Below are 19,658 nucleotides of genomic sequence, written 5' to 3' on the forward strand. Positions count from 1 at the left end.
AGCAGGGCTTTGCAGCTCTGGGCTGGCCTCGTAATGATGTGTCATTTGCAAGTCAGCACCTTGCACTAAGCCTCGAGGTGGGAAAATTACCCAGGAGAAGGAGCAACACTAAATTCCCCTGTCTTGCTTATTTTCTCAAGTCTGATGAAATCCCACTGCGCTGCTGGGGCTGCGCAGCACAGCTCACTCTAACTCTAGTGTGAAATGTGTTTAGTCACAGATAGAAAGCCCCGAATGCAGACCTTGGCACACCTTCCCCACAGCATCCTCTTCCCTTCTGAAGTCATCGGCCTCTCTGTCCTTCAGAACTGGGTGTGCTTGCTCTCTCAAGAGGTGCTGGAGCCTCTTGCACAGCATTCCTCAGCCTTCACCTGCCTGCAACGGCCTTGCAGGGACACAGCCCTCTTAATAGTCATGAGGGCAGCTCATCTCCCTAAAGACGCCAAACAATTAAATGCTTCCCATTTCAAGGCAGTTGCAAAACGCTCGTGCCACTGCTTGATCATATGAAGCCTCAATCGAGTTATGAAACACTCTTAAAAAGAAAAGCCTGTGTATGTTAACCAAAGGCAGCTCAGAGTGTATTCCTGAAAGCCAACAGGTGTTCAGAACTTCTGGAAGGAGTTATGATTCTCTCCAAGTGTTGCTGCTCAAATATGTCCTCAAATGCCTCGCAGCAGGACACCGTCCTGCAGTCAGGCTCCTGTGTCCACACAAGCTCCCAGTGCTGGAGCAAAGCTGCAGTGCCTTTGGGATTCAGGCATCCCAAGTGCCCTGGAAACCAGCCCCTAAATCACTGGAATTGGTAACTATTCTATAAAATCCCCTGGCAGTCGATCATGCTGCCAGGGAGCGAGTTACACCACGCTCCGGGAGACGCCAGATTTGCTGGAGCATGACCTGTGGATCCCTCACAGCACTCGCCTCCAAAGTGCAGCCACAGCTCCCTGACTCCCTAAGGAAGGGCTGCATGGCACCAGGTCCTCTAATCCCAGGAGCATCCTGAGAGAGAGAAAAGCAGGGAAATCCCGCAGCTCTGAGTGCCACCCGCTGCCCAGCTCTGCTGAGCAGGAGGAGATGGGAAATGCTCAACGTGCTGACAGCCGGCAGATTTCTTCCCCAAAGTGACAGGAGGAGGGGCTATTTTAGGCACGGTTTTGGTAAGGAAAAGATGTTAAAATAACCTTGATTGCAGCGATTAATACAATATGGGCTGAAAAGGAGGAGCAGCCCACTACGGCAGCCAGGGCTGCGGGGTTCGTAGGACACACTCTGAGAAATTAGGAGACCTGACCAGAGGAATCAAGCAGAGGGAGGAACATGGGGTCTGGAGGATGGAGTCCGCACAAAATTCAAAAGTCAAAAGGGTAAAACACGTCCAAAAATTGTAACTTTAAAAAGAGGCAGAAAGACTGATGAGGAATGACTGCAGGAGTACATCAAGACTGAAAGCAGCAGGGAAACAGCATTGCAAGAAAGCATCATTTGCCAGGCACCAGGAAAAAAAAAACTATATAAATATAATACAAACTTGCTGGTTAGAAGCAGTGCATTGGCTGTTATCTCCTACAACAGAGGAAAACTGCCATCCCTTAAATTCTCCTGCCCGAGTTCGTCTCATTCAGCCCCCAGTCTTTGAAAGCTCGAGCTAAGTTAGACCTAGCAAAGGCAATTAAATAGCAAAACTCTTCAGCAGTATAAATAGTAAGAGAACAAGGACAAAAGAAGGGCCAGGCACTCTGGGTGAGGTACAAATGAAGAAAACTATTCCTTTAATAGCCCTGCTGTCAGAAGTGGCAGAGCCCATCCCAGGGGCACGGGGGCTTTGCAGACATCCACACTGGCACAGCCAGCACCTTAGAGGAAAGCTGCAAGTTGCAGTTCCGAAGGCAGCAGCATGTTGATAAAAGGGAATTTCCACACGAGCTGGGCACCGCCGTTAGGAATTTCAACCTTAAAAAAGACGTCGCGATGTCAAACCCTCCGGAAGGATTAAAAAAAAAAAAAAAAATTAAAATAAAACTTCGCACGGCTCAGCCGCGGCACACGAACCCCGTGGGCCTGAGACAAAACCAGGGGAGGCCGGGGCTGCCTGGGGGCTGCGAGGGGGTGTCAGGACGTGCCTGCTGGTGCGTAGCCGTGGAGCCATGGTCCTGCGGCGCGGTGTCACGTCCCGCCGAGGAGACCCTTGCTCGGGGAGGTGTGAGTGGATTTCCTCAAGTGCATTTTGACAGCTGTGAGGAAGCGGGCGGCAGCAGCAGCTGGAGACATTCCTAGCTGCGCCGCCCCCCGGCGGGACCCCCGCCCCCGGCACGGCACAGCGCGGCCCGGCACTGCCGGGGGCTCGGGGGCTGCAGGGGAGGGGGGGACAGGACCGCATGGGGCCGGCGGGGTCTGATGAAACATCTGATGTGCATTACGGCAGGGCAAGGGGAGACACGCTCGCCCCTCCCCAGCCAGCGCGGCACTTCTCATCACCTGCTACGGATTTTCCTACGTCGCGCTGTGGTGTGTGTGTGTGTGTGTGTGTGTGTGTGTCCCCCACCCCGCTCCAGCTACCGGACAAAAGGGAGCAGCCAGAGCTGCTGGGGAGATTGCAAGGGTGATGCTCTCCCCGCGGTGCTGGCTGTCTAAGGGGGGTTTTTCCCCCCCGGAAAGTAGGGCCCGTCCCTGTTCGCCCATTCCGGTGCGCACCCAGGGTACCACTTTCCACCCTCAAGTGATGTATTTGGCCCAAATCCCCTCGCAGCAAGCATGGTACAAAATCTCACGGTGGGGTGGGGGGGGAGAAACCGAGAGAGTGGAAGGTTTCCAAGAAAGTCATTGCAATAGCTGCTTCGGAAAGGGATTTTTTTTTTTTTTTTCTTTGAAATCAAGTCTTGCCATGAGGTGGCAGTGCCGCAGGACGGCCGGCGCTGGCAGCCGGCTCCGGGCACGGGCACCCCGCTGCTCCTCGCCAAGGCCAGCGGCGGCTGGAGCGCCCCGAAGTTGCCCGCGGAGGGAGTGGGGGAAGCGGCCGCTGGCTGCCGCCTCCCTCCAAAGCGCGTCAAAATCCCGCTTTTTCACCTTCTTTTTTTTTTTTTTTTCTAAATATATATTTTTTTTTTTTTCCCTGCTATCCCTCCCCCCGCACCCCCATCCCCCGGCGCGGCGCGGGTGGGGCGGGGGGCGGGCGGCTGCAACCTGCCGGCGGGGCAGGGCCGGCCCCCGGCGGGCGGGCGGAGCGGGGCGGCGGCTGCCATTGGCCGCGGCGCGGAGCGACACCTGCTCGGCTCCCTCATGCGAGTGACACCGGGGCTCGGCGGGGATATTTGAGGCTCCCTCCGGCGCCGCCGCCGCCACTCCGCGCTCGCCGCCGCGCCGGGCACATGCGGTTCGCGGGGCCGCGGCGAGCAGCGCGCTGGGCCCGGGTGCGGCACCCCGCGGGGGAGGACGCGGCGGCGGCGGCGGGGGGAAGGCGCGACCATGTGCGCGGAGCTCGGCGGAAAGCTGGTGGCCCCGGCGCTGCTGCTGGCCCTGCTGCTGGCCAGCGCCCGGGCGGCCGCGGGCACTGAGGCCACGCACCCGCCGGAGGGGCCGCAGGACAGGACCCCGCAGCAGAAGGGGCGCCTGTCCCTGCAGAACACAGGTACGGCGGGGGGGCACCGGGCTGGCCTCTGCGTGTCCCCCTCCCCTCGCCGCCGCCGCCGCTGCTGCTTTTGCTGCTGCAGCCGCGTCGAGTTATGACAGGCGTTTTATTTCGCTGTCCGACTGTCAGGCGTAAATCATCGCAGGAAATCGGTGCTCGCTCCTAATTGCCTTTAAAGCCCGGCTCTGCCAAGCACGTGTTGCCCGTGCACAGCCGCGGCTCGCAGCGCGGCCGGAGCCCCGCGGAGATGCTGCGAGCCCGGGGACGAGAAAGTTTCTCGGCGCAGCGTTTGGAAGCGGGTGGAGGGCCGGGGGCAGCCGGGAGGGTCCGGGGATGACCGGGGCTCTGCCTCCACCGGAGGGAGGCAGGCAATGATGCAACGGGCCGGGGGTTTCTCTCCTCCTCTCCCGCCCCCTGCGCTCCCTCCTCCGGGCATTATCTGCCTAGGAAGAGAGAGTTGGGGCGTGCACTTGGCTGGATCGCTTCCCAGCCGTGCAAAGAGAGAGCGCGGGATCCAGACGCTTCCCTTCCCCCCCTCCTTCATCCCGCCCCCCCGCTCCCTTTCCCCCCCTTTTTTTTTTTTTTTCTTTTTCTTTTTTCTTTTTTTTTTAACACTCTCCGTGCTGCGAGACGTGTTTAAACACACACGAGCAGGAATGCACGAATGCCCATTAGGGACTGCCACATGTGAATCACGGCACTGTGCAGTTCTCAGCACGCTGGAGCCAGGACATGTGATCCGGCAAAGGGTTTGCATCCGGATGCCAACACAAGCACCACAGCCGCGCTCCCGGCCCCGAGAGCGCCCGGCTCCGCGCTCCGCCGCGCTCCACAAAGGGCTCCAGTGCCCCTTCCCCCCCGCCCCGGCGCGGGTGTGTTTGCGCAGCTTTCCCTCCGTGGCTCACACAATCCCTGGATCCCACCCCTGTGCCACCCCCAGATGCACTTCAGGGCAGGTAGAAGGGGAAAAAAAAAAAAAAAAAAAAAAGTGGGGGGAAAAAAAGTGCGGCGGCGGTGATTTGGGTTTGAGCTGGTGGCGGGGGGGTCGTGAGAACTCCGGCAGGCTCCGCATTTCCATCCGCGGCTCCTCGCTCTGCCTTGCAGCGGGTGGAAATCAGACCGAAAGTTGCTGTAAAGACTTGCAAATGGACCGCATGGCAGAGGGGGAGGCTGGGGATGGCTGGAACACGCTGCGGTTCCAGGGGGATTAGGCTGGCTCCCAAGGGCGAACTTTAATTAAAGGTACCACAGGGCACAGAGTACAGGAATTCTTAGCATCCTCAGTTCTGGTCTAAAAGCTGCCCCTGTTTAACTTTATCCCCAGGCTTTTTGTGCAACCACCTTCCCGCTGGCAGTACTACTACATCCATTTTTTCTTAAAGGACCAGAAGCTGTCATGTTAAGAATTAGATTTTTGGGTTGGTGGGGTTGGTTTGGTTTTGGGTTGTTTTTTTTTTTTTTTCTGAAAGTGAGTATTAGACAGCATTTTTTGCAGTATTACATAACATCTGAAAGGGCAGAATAAACACATATGTAACTGCTAGCTCCAGTATATCTATTTTATGTGCTACATATATAAATATAAACCTTTTGTATTGATTTCTGCATAGCTGAGCACACAGTTGCATTTTTATACAGCTCCAGGTGCAAAGGACTTTACGTATCAGTGGGAGTTTTGCCATTAACTTGACCGACATCCTGGCAGGCAAAACCCAGTGGTCTGTAAAAAACGTTGTGCTAAATGACCAGAAACTTGCTCAAAGTACCAAAAATGAAAAGTTTTGGCTGGCTGGGTCCTGCACTTCTCATTTTGGCACTTAAATTTGCTGGGGGGGGGGGGGGGATGGGATTTGCACAAGCCAGAGAGTAAAAATCATGCCTGTCCTTTGCTCCTGAGGAATTCAAGAGCATGAGACAGTTCTCAAGTGAAATAGCTTGACGTAAGCATAGTGGATTTGGCATTTACTTCTTGGATATCACTTTCATAACGTAATACACCCAAGTTTTGGCCTAATTCCTGCGAAAAACGGGCACGATTAACCATTGTCACGCATTTTTGTCACAAACTGATGTTGGTAGCAAAACAACTCTGTCTCTGTACCCACCACCAGCTCCTGTGAAGAGTTCTTCAAATTAACTCTAACCAATACTCGTTTTAGCTGAAATCCAGCACTGCCTGGTAAATGCTGGCGATGTGGGATGTGGAGTGTTTGAGTGCTTTGAGAACAATTCTTGCGAGATCCGAGGCTTACACGAGATCTGCATGACATTCCTGCACAACGCTGGAAAATTCGATGCCCAGGTAACACGGGGGGAGATGTCCTACCTGTCTGCTTGCTTCTAACACACACTTGGCATGTACTGCAGCTCCATAACACATCTTTGCACAAAAAAAATTCCCAGAGCCGGTCTACTTGCCGTGATTCGCTAATTCACTAGGAATTTTTTGGTTGAAAGGTCCAGAATCAGGACCTCAGGACAGTAATAAAGCAGCAGCCTGTCCTTGGAGACACGCTGGCTGCAGCTGCCTGGATCCCTTCCACCTCCTGTGCCCAGGATAACTCCAGCAGAGCCCTTCATGGAGCCAAACATGGGTTTAAGAAACCTGGGCGACTTAAGCCTACACCATGTTTGTTCAAAGCATACTCTGAGATGCACTTGGGCTCCCAGTTAATTTAGAATTATCTCAGTATTTCCCAACAGGCAGTTACTAAAGTTGGCCCTCAAGACTTGCACACAACCAGCCCAGGCAACCTCCTAAAGCTGCTGTACTCAAGCAAGCCTTGGGTTCGAGCACTGATGTTAAAAGACGTTACTTCCATGGTATGTGGTATTAAGTTTGTCTCCTTCATTTTCTCCCCAGACCATTCATGCATCACTGAGACATCCTGTTATTATGTCTTGTAAACCTCCTCTCCCATTTCAGTGCAGAGGGAAGGGAACATTCCGACAGGCCAGCGGCATTTGGCCTGACCAGGCAGTTTACAGAATAACTTGACTAAAAGCACCAGCTCCATGGCACTGCTAAAAGCGTGGCACAAAGTAGAGCTGTCCTCAGGACGCAGCCTGTCCCATGAGGGGTGGTGGGACCACCCAGTAGGGAGCACTTCTTGGAAGTGCTGGAGCTTGAGGTTCAAATGCTCAAGGATGTACGAAGGGCATGGCTACTCATTAAAATGGGAATTGCTGCTTTTGTGGGTATCTGAAAACCTTCAACTTAATTTCCAAGTGGCTTCCAGAAAACACTCGTTTATTTTTGCACAATATTTCTGTCAGTGAGCAGAGTTGACCGAAGGAGTAGGGAAGGAAAGTTGGGAGGGCAGGGAATGGTGCCTGTGGAGGCTGAGAGTGGCCATTGATGCCAGATCCCCAGATACTGCTCATCAAACACAGCCTGTTTCACATCCAGGCTGTCCCCAGAGCAGAGCAGAAGATTTAAACCCCTGGAGCTTTATTTAACATGAAGGTGACTTTAGCCTCTGCTATGACATGGCTTTTCACAGCTTCTCTCTGTATCATCCCCAGTTATTTCAAGCTGCATTAAATGACAAGACTAACACTGGCCATTTTCTGTTCTCTGCTCTGAAACCTGAGAATTGATGTCAGTTTGGGTTTATATAGGAATTCTCTTTTTCACCCCTGTTTGCCATACTGTGCTGTGTGTGTTTGTTCCTGAAGGGAAGGGCAAGGGAGTGCCTTTGGTATGGGAAACAGAAAGGGGCGAAGCAGCTCTTTGATGAGCAAGAAACGTTTCTGGCTTGAAAGAATTTGGGGACAACGTCTGCTTGCAGGTCTGGGTCAATCTTATTTAGTGTCAGTGGAGCTGGGGCAGTGCACTCTTGGGATAAAGGGGAGCAAGGATTTGATCTTCATGGAGCACCTCCATAAAAGAATCTGAGGCTGATGAAGAAGTGGAGGCAGTGCAGGAGGCTTCCATGGGCCTATTCTCAGCAAAGCACAGGGGGTCTGAGCAGAGCTGTAGCTGGAGGGTCCAAGAATAGAGGAAAGGAAGGGATAGGTTTGATGCCCACCAAGCAACTGAGTGAAAGAATCACAATGGGTAAAGAGATGCTGCTAAAGCAGCTTTCCTCCACCTTATTTTGTAGCTTCTTGGTGAAGCTCTTCTTGGTGATTTTCTTAATCTCATTTCGAATTTCTTGCAATAGGCATGAAAAGACACTGTAGGATTATGATGATGATGAGGATTATTAGTGCTGATTTGAGTCCCTCTCTGAGGAAGAAAATGTTGATGGCTGGGGAATAGGGCATGTGCATATAGATCATCCATACATGTCTCTGAGTTTGTAAACTAAAATGAAGAAAAAAACCCCTGCAGTTACTGAATGGGTATCTGCTTGTGGTCCTGAGGAGCTCAGCCATGGCAGGATGCCCTCTCCTTTGTGTGAACCTGATGTCTGCCACCCTGGAAGCAAATTAATCCAGTAACTCCAGCACTGAATTACTTCAAGGTGTTTCCTTTTGCTCTTTCCCTCGTTGGGCGTTCAGCTGCTGGGGCAGAGGAAACCTCAGAGTAGCAGTGAGGAAGCCCTGGGTGTTTCAGGTCCACTGGGATAGCAAAGCTGGGTAACTTGGCAGGGTCTTTAAGGGCAGAGAAACAGAGAAGAAGGGGAAAGCCATGGAGTGATACCCTTAGCACTGTAATAACCCTTGACATTGTCCTGCAGAGAAGCAGCTGGCTGGGCATAAATCAGCTGCTGTGCTTAATGGACAAAAATACAGACCTACTCCATTTCTTTCCTTCTCAGGGAAAATCCTTCATTAAAGACGCTCTGAAGTGTAAGGCTCATGCCTTGAGGCATAAATTCAGCTGCATCAGCCGTAAGTGCCCTGCCATTAAAGAGATGGTGTTCCAGTTACAGCGGGAGTGCTACCTGAAGCATGACCTCTGCTCTGCTGCCAAGGAGAACGTCCAGGTCATTGTGGAGATGATTCACTTCAAAGACCTGCTGCAGCATGAGTAAGTGCCTCTGTGCTGGTGCAGTCAGAGCGTGGGAGCTCCTTCCAGGAGTGCCAGTGGGCTGTGCATCTGCCCAAGAGCTGTTTCACCTCCTTCTGGCCTTAAGCACCTCCTGTTTTCCCATGTACAGCACCAAGCTAAAGCTCTCTTTGCAGGGCCCCTTGAAGTTTGTGTACCAAGGGTGAGATCTGACTGTGGAAGGAGGTGAAATGAGTTGGAGTTGGATGTGTCAGTCCCCTTGGTGCTCTGGCAAATACACCATCAGTGTCTACCATTTCCAGAAGCATCTCACAATGCTTTTTTTTTTGTTTTCTGAGCTCAAAGGCATCATTTTGACCTCAGTATCCTGTTAGAGGTGACAACTGGAGAAGGGGGAAGAGGGTTGATGCAAAGTTGTCAGCAAGATGATAATTTCTTCTTTAAATACGTACTTTGAAATGTCTTGTAGTTAATTGCCCCTGAAAGAGCTGCAGTCCCCCAGGTAATCTCCCATTCATCTTATTCTTTATTAATCTCAGATGCTTTTTAATAAAACATGGGGTTGTACAAAATGAAGGCACAAGTCAGATTTTTGAGGACTTCATTCCTCTGACTGGGAGCACAGCTGTCCTCTAAGGAATGGCAGGCACAAATCCTACTTGGAATTGATCAAAGCTGCTACATGACAGCAACAAACCAAGCACAAGCTGTTTGTACTGACTCTTTGTGCACAAATGCAAAAATCAGAGCCTGTTTTTCTTGCAGGTGAACGTCTCACTCCTGAAACAAGAAGGCCGAGCCACAGCCTGGCATCAGGCTTAACCTTAGAGCATCTTCCTACCACACCTCTGTGCCTTCATATTAGCACAGAAACTCCAAATCCCAGCAGTCATGAGAGACAAATTTTTTTGCAGAATCACTTCTTTGGGAATTTTAGCCTTGCATTTCATTTTCCTCGGTGCCCAAAGGAGCTCCGGTTCCCTTAGTGCTGAAAACCACCCCCCACTAATATTTCAGCTGCAGTTGCAGAGAGATGCTTCAATGCCAGTTTGCTCACATAAATCCTGTGCTGTGGTTTGTTCAAGCTGGACATGGTGGCCTGAAAGCAAGGCCCTTTCCCTGGACATTCCTGAGGCTGGGATCAAAGGCATGGCTGGGGGCAGAGCTGCTGTGCCCAGGGCCATGGGCAGCATCCTGCTGGCTGAGGGAGAAGGGCAGCAGGGCTCCATCCTGCCCAGCAGCACCTCTCTGAGCACTGCCTGGGCTGTGTCAGCAGCTATAAATTGGGTACTTGGCACCAATTAACCCCCTCATCATTTGGGGATGAAAAGAACCGTGCGAGCCAAAAGCCTGTCCGAGGAGGAGTGAGTTATCCTTATTTTATGAAGAGGCTCAAGCAGGAATGCTCTGAGGCAGCTGCTTATTTCTGGGGAGCTGAGCTGGGGGGTTGTTGGTTGGAGAAGAGAGGGTCATTCAGCTGAACACCTATAATTTGCATGATCTCATTTAGCGCTTCCTACACTCCAGCATCTCCCGGAGTGGGAGCTCGGCTCTCCTATGCGGGACTCCCCAAATAGAACCAGCCAGCCTCCTCCCCTCCCCTAAATTTAGAGGCCATCTCTGAAGCTCTTGAACTAAGGAACTTGTTCGAGATCAATAGGCAAGTGTGGCAGAGCTGGAAATAAAATCACGTCTGCTGACTTGCAGCCTTGTGCTCAGTTCAGGTACTCTGGTCAGGCCGGCCGAAATGCAGAAAGTAAAACAGGCAAGGAGAAATGGGCCAGTATTAATCCACAGGGCTCTGGCAGGCTCTGAATACCTGAAATATTTGGCAGCTGAGCCACTTTTTAGTCATACCAGCGACCTTTTTTCTTATAAAGATTTCTGCAAAGGTTATGCCCAATTTCAAGAACTCATTTCTTGGGAGGGAGGTTTATATCTTTTTGCTGGATCACTTTGTATGCAACGTGCTCAGCTCTCTCTTATCTCTTGCTTTACATTTAAAACCAAAACCTAAGAGCAGAGAAGCAAGTGGCAGCTCTCAGGCTTGTTCTCTGTTTTGCTCTGACTGCTCTCTCCCGATGAGTGTTCGGAACGCGGTCGGGCAGCGAAGCCTCCTCCTGAGTCAGCTGTGGGGGTCAGGCTGATTTGCTATGGTGGAAGTGGTGACAGGCCTTGGCAGATTGGTCCCTGCTGCATTCCAAGTAATTTTTTTTTTTTTTTGAGCAGCAGGAACAATCCAACCATGGGAAATATTTTGAGATAGGGGGAATAGGTGGGTCTCCAAGATTAGGGATTCAAAATGAGTTTAAGCAGTTGGTAAAGTTAGACACTGATCATAATCTGTTGGTTTTCCTCATCTCTTAAGTTAATGAGAATAGATTTAGACTTGTCCACAGCCACCAGAGCTGGTGGATGGGGTGCCCAGGAGGTGCAGCCCCACCACCCACCCCACACAGCCACGACTGCTGACCCTGGGCAGCTTTCCCCTTGTTCTGTGGCTGGTTCCTGCCATGGAAGATTTTTAAGCACGTCCTTCTGGGCCTGCAAGCAGCTGAGCAGTTGTGTCAATAGACAACATCAATATTGACCCACAAAACTTGTGACCACAACTATTTTAAAATTGCTGCACTTGGTGACCTGTGGCTGAGAAGCCCAAGTGCCTGTGCTCGAGCTGCTGGTGCCTTGGGGACACTCAGGGGTGGGTGGGAAGCACAGAGGGGATTGAGCCAGGACACGTTTTGAGGCCTTGTTCGGCTGGGAAAAGGTAGATACTGAAAGCTCTGTAGGGAAATGAAGAAATAAAACTTGGTGTGGGCAGAAAAAAGTGCCACCAAAGTGGATTCCATTTGTCTGAGCTCTGTTCAGGCAGATCCTGGGTCCAGATAGGATCTTGCCTGTGATGGAGATCAACACCCAGTGCTCCAGAGATGATGAGGAAAGCCAGAGACTCTCTAGCTGAGTATTTGTTGCTTTCACAGAGGAAAATGCCTCCCTCTTACAGACTGGGGCCTGGTGAATGCTCGGTACCTGCCATTCACCCAGAGGCAGAGCCTGTTTGGTGAAGCTGATGGTTCTGGGCTGGAGCAAGTGTCCTTTGCCTTGTGTCCTGAGTAACAAAGATGGGAGGGTATGGAAAGAGATGGAGGCAGAAAGTGTGAGACAGTTCTTCCACTTGCCAAGCAAGACCTCATCTGTTCTCTGGTGAACATTCCAGTTCTCCCAGAGTATCTCCAGGGGGAGAGCAAGCAAGATCAATCCAGAGAGGCTTTGACAGGATGCCACTGTGCATTTCCTGCAGCAAAATGGCTGATTAGAATATGGGATTTTCCATAATTAACGTGGGCAGAATTGCTGCTGAGTCAGGGTGTGCCAGAGACTCACACCACTGGATTTGCTGTGCCCAGGGAGGGTGAGGCAGATTCTTCAGTGATTTCCCTGGGATGGATTTTAACTTTCCTCTCACTGCTCCCTTTCCCTCCAGGCCTTACGTTGACCTAGTGAACATCCTGCTCACCTGTGGCGAGGAGGTGAAAAAGGCAATAACGAGGAGCGTCCAGGCCCAGTGTGAACAGAACTGGGGAAGTCTCTGCTCCATCCTGAGCTTCTGCACCTCGGCCGTGCACGGAGACGCCGTCCTGGGGGCCGAGAAGAAGGTGGGGGAAGGCAGCAGGGCCGCTGCTGGCCGTGGGGACATGGTGGCCCACGCCGACCCCGAGCACAGGGAGAGCCTGCGAGCAGCCAAGGGAGAGAGAGGTACCAAGGGCCACTCCAACGCCCGGGTCAAAGCTGGGGGCCACGGTCCCAAGGGGGCCCACGGGATCCTGGACCGGGCAGACGAACTGTCCGACTTCTCCGACATCCGGAGGTGAAAAGAGGCACCGGCTCCCCCTTCCCCCCCGCTCCTCCGTTGAGTTCCATCCTCCTGTCTCTGGACATTCCAAAGCATTTCCCATTCAGAGGTCAAGCACAGGGCATTGCAAGATATCTATGGACCTCGGCATCAGTGTGTATATAGTAGCAAAAGGGAGAGCAGTGGCAATGGGTTATCGATCCAGCAAACTCGGCACTCGGGTGGCAAAATGTCTCCAGCTAAATTCTTTCCCCCTTTTTTTATTATGAAATGGACATTATCTGAAATTTAGGATCTTGTTTGGGGGTTGTTGGGTTGGGTGTGGTTTTGGGGTTTTTGGTTTTGTTTTGTTCTTTTGGGTTTTTTTTTTTTTTCTTTTGGTTTTTTTTTCCCCTTTGGTCTCCTTGGCAGGGAGAAGGTTCCAAGCGGGCTCTGCCAGGCTGCATGTGGCTGCTTGTGGCTTAGCACCTCCAAAGGTTCAGGGCACAGCCTTACAGCAGATGGCTGAATTCCAGGGGGATTTGGTTTCTGCCTGTGGCTGGGAACGCCAGAGCTCAGGGCTCTCTGTGTGAAGCTCTCTAATGAAGGAGCTGCCCCGTCTCTGGCACAGGAACCGTGTGGTCTGGAGCTCCACCACTTTCTCTGAAGTAACTTCTGAGCCATTGTTCCCACCTGGGCTACGCTGCCTGGTTTTAAGTGCCCCCTGTTAGTTTTTAACAACTGCATAACTTGACACTTGCTGACCACAGAACCATACCCAGTCACTTCAAAGGCAAGTAATCAGCTTCTGGACAAGGCAATGTGACTGTTAAGACTTGCACAGGGTGGAGGACCCCCAAAAGTATTCTCATGGACCTCTGAAAACCTTGTGCATATTGTCTGCTTCCATCTGCCCCTTCTGTGATACAGGTCTTCCACCCTTACAGCCCAAGCCTGAAGGGGCAGGTGTGGGCTCAGACAGCAAAGGACCCTATAAATCCCCATATATTTAGCTCTTATTAGGGCTGCATTGAAGGCCCATCAGAAACCTGCCTCTCCTTAGCAGTATGGTGTGGTTTGCTGGGATGTGGAGCCCCACTCTAACCTGCCTGTAGCTTGGTTTATCCAAATGCCAAAGACAAGGAGAGGGGATTGACTTGGGTTTTTTAATTCTTGTGCAGGTAACGACAACCAATCTCCACAGAACGAGTTAGTGAAGGTGAAGAGTGTCAAGAGTTTATTGTCTTTAAGCAGTTTCAAGTGTGAACAAGGTGTTTGGCCATATCTCTCCTACCCCCTATGCAATTGTTATTCTCAGGTTGCAGCTCTGCAATCCTATATTCCCAGATATTGTACTGGAAGTGGAGGCTGCAGCACCCACAGGGACAGGAGGGTGAACTCTCAGCTTCCTCTAGAGGAAAAAGGGAGGTTTTCTTAGAAAGTGGGAATCACACCAGGGATTGGAGCCTTCTCATTTAGAAAGTTTGGGAGGAAAGCTGTGGGGGCAGGAAGGCAGTTCAGCAGAGACAGAACGTACCCAGTGAACTAACGTACGTCTTGCTGCATGGTGGGAAGGAGCTGCATAAACAGGAGAGGAGGGTGCTGGAATTTGGCTACAATTTCCAACTCAGATTTCAGTTCCTGCTAAGTGAGCACGGCTCCTAATAGCTACATTCAGGGTTTAATGCAGGGATCCACCCGCAGAACTTGGCGGCACTGCTTTAAATAGCAGCCACGTAGGAGGCAAGAGGGGACAGTTGAGTTGAAAAGGTGTCTCTGTGATCACCAGGTCTCTGCTTAAAGACGTGGCCTCGATCCTTCCCGATTTTAGCAAAGTTCTGTGATGAAATTTTCGTTTGGTTTCAGTGGGAAGAGCTGGGATCAGGCCAGGTGCTGTAGCAGCAAAGACCACGGTGATGGTGCAGTGAGTGTGGCATCTGCCCCGTGGGGCTGGTGACAGCTCAGCCACCCCTGGGGCACCCAGGCTGCCCCACAGAGCACCCTGGTTTGGGCCTGACTCTCTTGGCCGCCTCCTCTGCTCCAAAAACCTGCTGGTGGTACCCTAAGAAGGTTTCTGGTGTGTGCCTCCGTGGGTTTCCTGCAAGTGTCCTCTCCCCCTTGGTGGCACAGAACCCACCACGAAGAACAAGCTCAAACCAAAAAGACAATCCAAGCATTTTAGCACAAAAAAAAAAAAAAGAATAAAAAAAAAAAGCTAACACCAACCAGAAACAGCAACTTGCTACCAATGTTCTTGCATTGAACTACAATAAGATCCCTCTGTCATTAGAGGTCTTGATTCATCAATGGGAACCAAACAGAGATCTACATCTTTGAATGTCTCAGTCAACATATCACCTCAGCATGCATACAGTTTTATTTGAATTCATTGGTTCTGTGGGGAAAATTGTGTATTCCCCCTTTTTAGTCAATGAAAATTGGGGAGGGGGGGGACAAGCTGTGGGTGGGAGGGATTTTTGTATAAGGCATCATTTTTTTTTCCTCTGTGTGTGAAGATTTTATGTGTTCATCTACTGATTCCACATATGCTATTATTGTAAATATTTAACATTTCTATTTATTATAGTGTCCCCATTTAAAAAAAGAACACTGCTGGCTATGATAATTTAAACGTATGTCATGACCTGTGTTGTATATATTCATGCCACTAGTATGGGTTTTTTTTATGTTTAAAGCTGCGTAAATATAGTTTTATACAGTTCCATAATGTTATTGACAGCATAAATCATTTATTTATTGTTAAACCTTTCTTTCATATCTAACAGATAGGGTGTGTTTTACCTGAGATTATTTTATTGTGACATCTACATAGCCTTAATTCTTTATAAAAAAAAAAAGGAGAAAAAAAAAAGTCCATTTAGATACTGTATGATGCTTTAATTAACATTCCTTATGAACTTGCTGTTCATGAAGGAGGTTTAGCTTAAAAGCCAAGGTATGAATGTTTCCTTTATGCTTTGCATCTGGAATGAGCCTTGTTCTGGAATGAAAATACTGCGAGAGAAGCAAAACGCCTACAGGAAAAAAAGATAGCAGCAAACCCTGGAAAATGCTGTCCTAACTTACAGTGCTGAACTAAAAGGAGAAAAATAAAATAAAAATAAATAAATAAAAGACAAACTGTCCTTAATTCCAAATCTCTGGGAGAAAAACATACTAGTTTTATCTCGTGTAGAGTTTGCAGCCAAATAAGCTTGTAAATAAAGAAAATGCATATGGCTTTGGACAAAGCTCTGTACCTTTCACACACTATTATTTTCCTTAAACACTAATAAATGTTTTGAATAAGTCTGTGGCTGGGTTTTGTTTAGCTGGAATGCCGGCTGCTGTGAGATAAGGGGGTAGGAGAAGCCCTCTGAAGCTGAGCCAGCAGCTGCAGCCGAGGAGGGCTGAGGTGATCCGGCTGCTGGTCCCCACGGGCAGGCAGTGGCACAGGGACATGGGGACAGAGCCCACCGTCCCTCTAGAGCAGGGCACGGGCCTCGTGTGTCATTCCCAGGAGAGGGAGACCTCGCTGCCCATCTGGGACCTGGAAGCTTGGTTTGAGGTAGGAAGGGAGGTGCGGAATCAACTCCAGGGTGGGAAACAGGGAGCAGAAGCTCCTGCAGTTCTCCAGCTCAAAGCCCCTCCAGGAGGTTTTCCCGTGGACTGGCATCACTGCAGCTTGTCAGAGCCACCTCATGGCTTTAGATCAGCAGGTTGAGCTTAGGGGAGGAGCAGGGGCTGCAGCTGCTGGGGCTTTCTCCTCACTGCCCTGATCATCCCGGATTCCCAGAGCCCTCGGGAGCTGGCACACCGTGCTCAGCCAGGCTGGCTTTAGGCACAGCCCAGCATCCCTAAGTGCGTCCCAGAGGAGCCAGGGAGGGGATCTGTGGCTGACCACAGCACCTGCCTGTGGGCAAGGTGTTGGCAGCCCCCAAAGCCCCAAGTGCTGGATTCCAGCCAGACCCATTAACAAATACAACAGCCAGCCTTTCTGCAAGCTGCAAGAGCTGATAAGAGTTGTCCTGCACGTAGGAGAGACTCAGTTCATGACACACAGCAAGTTACCCCTTCAAGATTTCACCCTAAAACCAGAGGACATCCATTTTCACTCCCCACTGGCAGCTATTAATCACCCATCAGTAAGCACCAGCAAGTGGCTCTGTACAGGGATATCACAGGAGCTGTAATTCTCTCTTAAATCAGATATCAAAATCTTGGATGCTTACTGGAGTTTCAGCAAAGGAGAAAAGAAAATTCCTAGGGTTTACAAAAAGCAAGCTGAAAAACATCCCTTTGTGTTGTCTCCAAAGCCATTTTCATACTGTGTCAGGGTGTAGGCAGCAAAGGCATGGGGAAATTATGAGAAAGCACCTCAGAACATAAAGCACGGATTTTTTTTTTTTTTTTTAAGGCTGCTTGCATGAAAAAGCACATTTTTAACACTCCTTCTGTGGGGTTTAAAAATAACTAATCCAGTTGAAGCCTTTGGATGAGATGGGCTTCACAAGTCTCAATGTGATTTGCAGCAGTGTAGGACCTGTAGCATTTCTTTGCCTGTAGGTGCAGCAGCTCTTTATAATCCTGTCATGGACTGTCAAACACCAACGGGAGAGTGCACCCTGCCAGCAGAGCTGTCACAGAGTTTGGTGGGATGTGAGTTCAGACCAACCTGCACTCAGGCTACAGCCAAGGAAGGAATAACTTATGCTGGACCCTCCACTGGCATTCACCATACCAGTGCTTTTTTTTTTTTTTTTTTTCCCTGCAGGAGCTGCTCCTCACCATGGCTGTGGTGCAGCTGAGGTAGCTGCAATTCTGCCTCTACCATCCTCCCCACAATTTCAACCAAAAAAAGTTATTTTTCATCTGCTAACATGTAAAATGGCAAGCCTGCATCCTGCTACCAAAAGTGGCCGATGTTAGTGATGGAGAAACGACCCCCAGCTCCCCTGAGGGCATCACGTCTCACAAAATAGCACAGTCAGTAACAGAGTGCTGACATTAAAAAGTGCAGAAGCACAGGGAGAAAAAGAAACACTAAAACAGACTGCAGAGCAAGGATTCTGCATTGCACAACCCACTAAAATATGTTTAATACCAGCTACAAGTCTGCTCGAAGGCTGGAGTGATCTTAGTTCAATTTGCTCCGAGTCCCTTTACAAGTGAGGTGAGGAAAACCAAATCCAGAAAATTCAAACTGCAAATGCACATCCACAGCCAGCTCAACAAACCCCCACCCCGTATTCATACTTGTGACCCATTTGGACTTATCCTCTTCATGGGCTCCCCTGTCTTGCCTCCCAAAAGAACAAAATTAATTCCAGATATTGGCTTTCTCAGGCATACCAAAACATTTACAAATGTATATGGCAATTTACATGTGTCAGCCCACACGGTGAGCTGAGTCAGAGCTGCTGCCAGCGCTCCTGCCTGCTCTTCCCAGGTTCCCAGGTGCTGCCCTTCCCTCTCCTCCTTTGCCTGGAGATGCCAGGAGAGCCCAGGCAGCTCCAGAGCAGCTCCGTGCTGCGTCACGCCTGAGGAATCCATCCCAGCCATCTTCCCAGGTGAGGGAATAGTTAAAAGCTTGCTGGGAAGCCTCTCAGCAGAGCATTTTTACAGCTATTTCCTGACATCTCACCAGAAACACAAATCCCACTCAGTTTTCACTGCTAGTTATGCTCGTGTTTCCATGCTCCCCTCGGAGACTCTCGCAGGAAAGGCTTCTCTCACACCTGCTCGAGGCACAGATTTTCCTGCCTGTTCCCCCAGGGACGAGTTCAGCACATCTCCATCCTTGAGCACAGCCTGAGCCATCGTGGGCAGCTGCCCTGTGAGCAGCCCGAAGTGAATTATGGAGAGGGGATGCCAGGGGGTGCAGCTGGACCCCCCCAGAGGCAGGAGTTCCACCGGTGCCCCCCAAAGCCTTTCCCAGGTCCTTCCTGCAGCACCAGCACCAACAGGTCCTGGCACGGGGCTGGGGCTAAGCATAACCTTGTAATTAATGAAATCCTCACCATTTTTGTTGCTGTACGTTTTCTACAGGGGAAGAACCTCCCAGCCAGTGGAGCATTGCACTCTGAAGTGAAAACCTGGTGTCTTTTTCTTGATTGGGAACGTGAAATGGGGACTCGAGGGTCAGAGACATGTCAAATTATGGGAAGCTGCAGGGGCTGAGAATTCCTGTCTCTGAGAATACTGCCTGTTACAGCCTAACCTTTTCTGCAAATACCATCCTTCCCTATAAAAACGTGGTTTGGAGTTTATTTAGAAATTCTGTTCAAGTAAGAAACTGTTCTTTGGAGAGTCTGCTGTGAGGTTCTCCATGTGGATGGAGGCTTTCTTAAGGAATTCTGCTGGAAGGAAGTGCCCCAGGGGCAGTGCTGGATACACTGCCCCACATCTCAGTGGCTCTGGTGACACCACAGACACCAGCTCTGACGTGGTTCTGCGAGAGGAACCTCAGCAGGGTTGAAAGCAGGGCTGGCTTGGCTGACACAGTGCAGGAGCAAAGTGTCCCCGTGGCACAGGCAGCACCAGCTTCCCCAGTGCCATTGGAAACAGCAGCTCATGGAAAAGCTAAAACAAGGCTGCATTTTAACCCAGCACAGGATCAGCCCTCTGCTAGCTGAGCTATTATGGCACAGAATCCCTGCTAGAAACCCGGCTTCCATTTCTCAAATTCTCTGCAGTTTGTAGCTGCTTTTCTATATCCCACAGTCACACCGGGCTACATTTGTCACCCATGAATAATCCCACTTACACTGCAGAGTCTCTTCCTACCCTGGAGAAAAATGCAGTGGGAGGTGTGGGGAAGCTCAGTGAAAGCTGACAGCCAGGAAAGACTGGGAAAGGCCTACAGAGCTCCTTATTTAGACGTCCTATTTTAAGATAAAATGAAGAGGAACTATGCACATTCAGCATTTTGCTCAACTGACATGAAACCAAGTCACTACAAAATCAGTTTGCAGAGGGATGCAGTGCACATGCTTGAAGCCTTCTGTAAAATATTATTATTATTATTATTTATGATTGCAGTAGCTCCTGGCTGTCAGCACGCCCCAACCTTGGGGCTACTGATCCGTGCATCACAGGAGAGAACTTTGGCCAAAAAAAAGATTCCATAGGTAGAAGGAAACATTGCTCTTTGCCTCCCCATGCAGAAAATGAAATAGTGCCTGCCTGGGCACTCAGCATTAACTGCCTGCACAAGATGCTTTGCAACAGCAATGACAGGA

At 50.5% G+C, this 19,658-nt stretch overlaps 1 protein-coding gene across 1 annotated transcript; it reads left to right on the forward strand.

Moving 5' to 3' along the window:
* Positions 1 to 3,176: 3,176 nt before the first annotated feature.
* On the forward strand, positions 3,177 to 15,727 carry STC2 (stanniocalcin 2). Its single transcript, XM_068206158.1, has 4 exons — positions 3,177 to 3,628; positions 5,788 to 5,930; positions 8,395 to 8,606; positions 12,070 to 15,727. The coding sequence occupies exons 1-4, from the start codon at positions 3,466 to 3,468 to the stop codon at positions 12,455 to 12,457; spliced, it is 906 nt and encodes a 301-aa protein (XP_068062259.1). The 5' UTR covers positions 3,177 to 3,465; the 3' UTR covers positions 12,458 to 15,727.
* The last annotated feature ends 3,931 nt before the right edge of the window (positions 15,728 to 19,658 follow it).

This window comes from Anomalospiza imberbis, chromosome 15 (genome assembly GCF_031753505.1).
Source record: "Anomalospiza imberbis isolate Cuckoo-Finch-1a 21T00152 chromosome 15, ASM3175350v1, whole genome shotgun sequence".
Lineage (NCBI taxonomy): Eukaryota > Metazoa > Chordata > Aves > Passeriformes > Viduidae > Anomalospiza > Anomalospiza imberbis.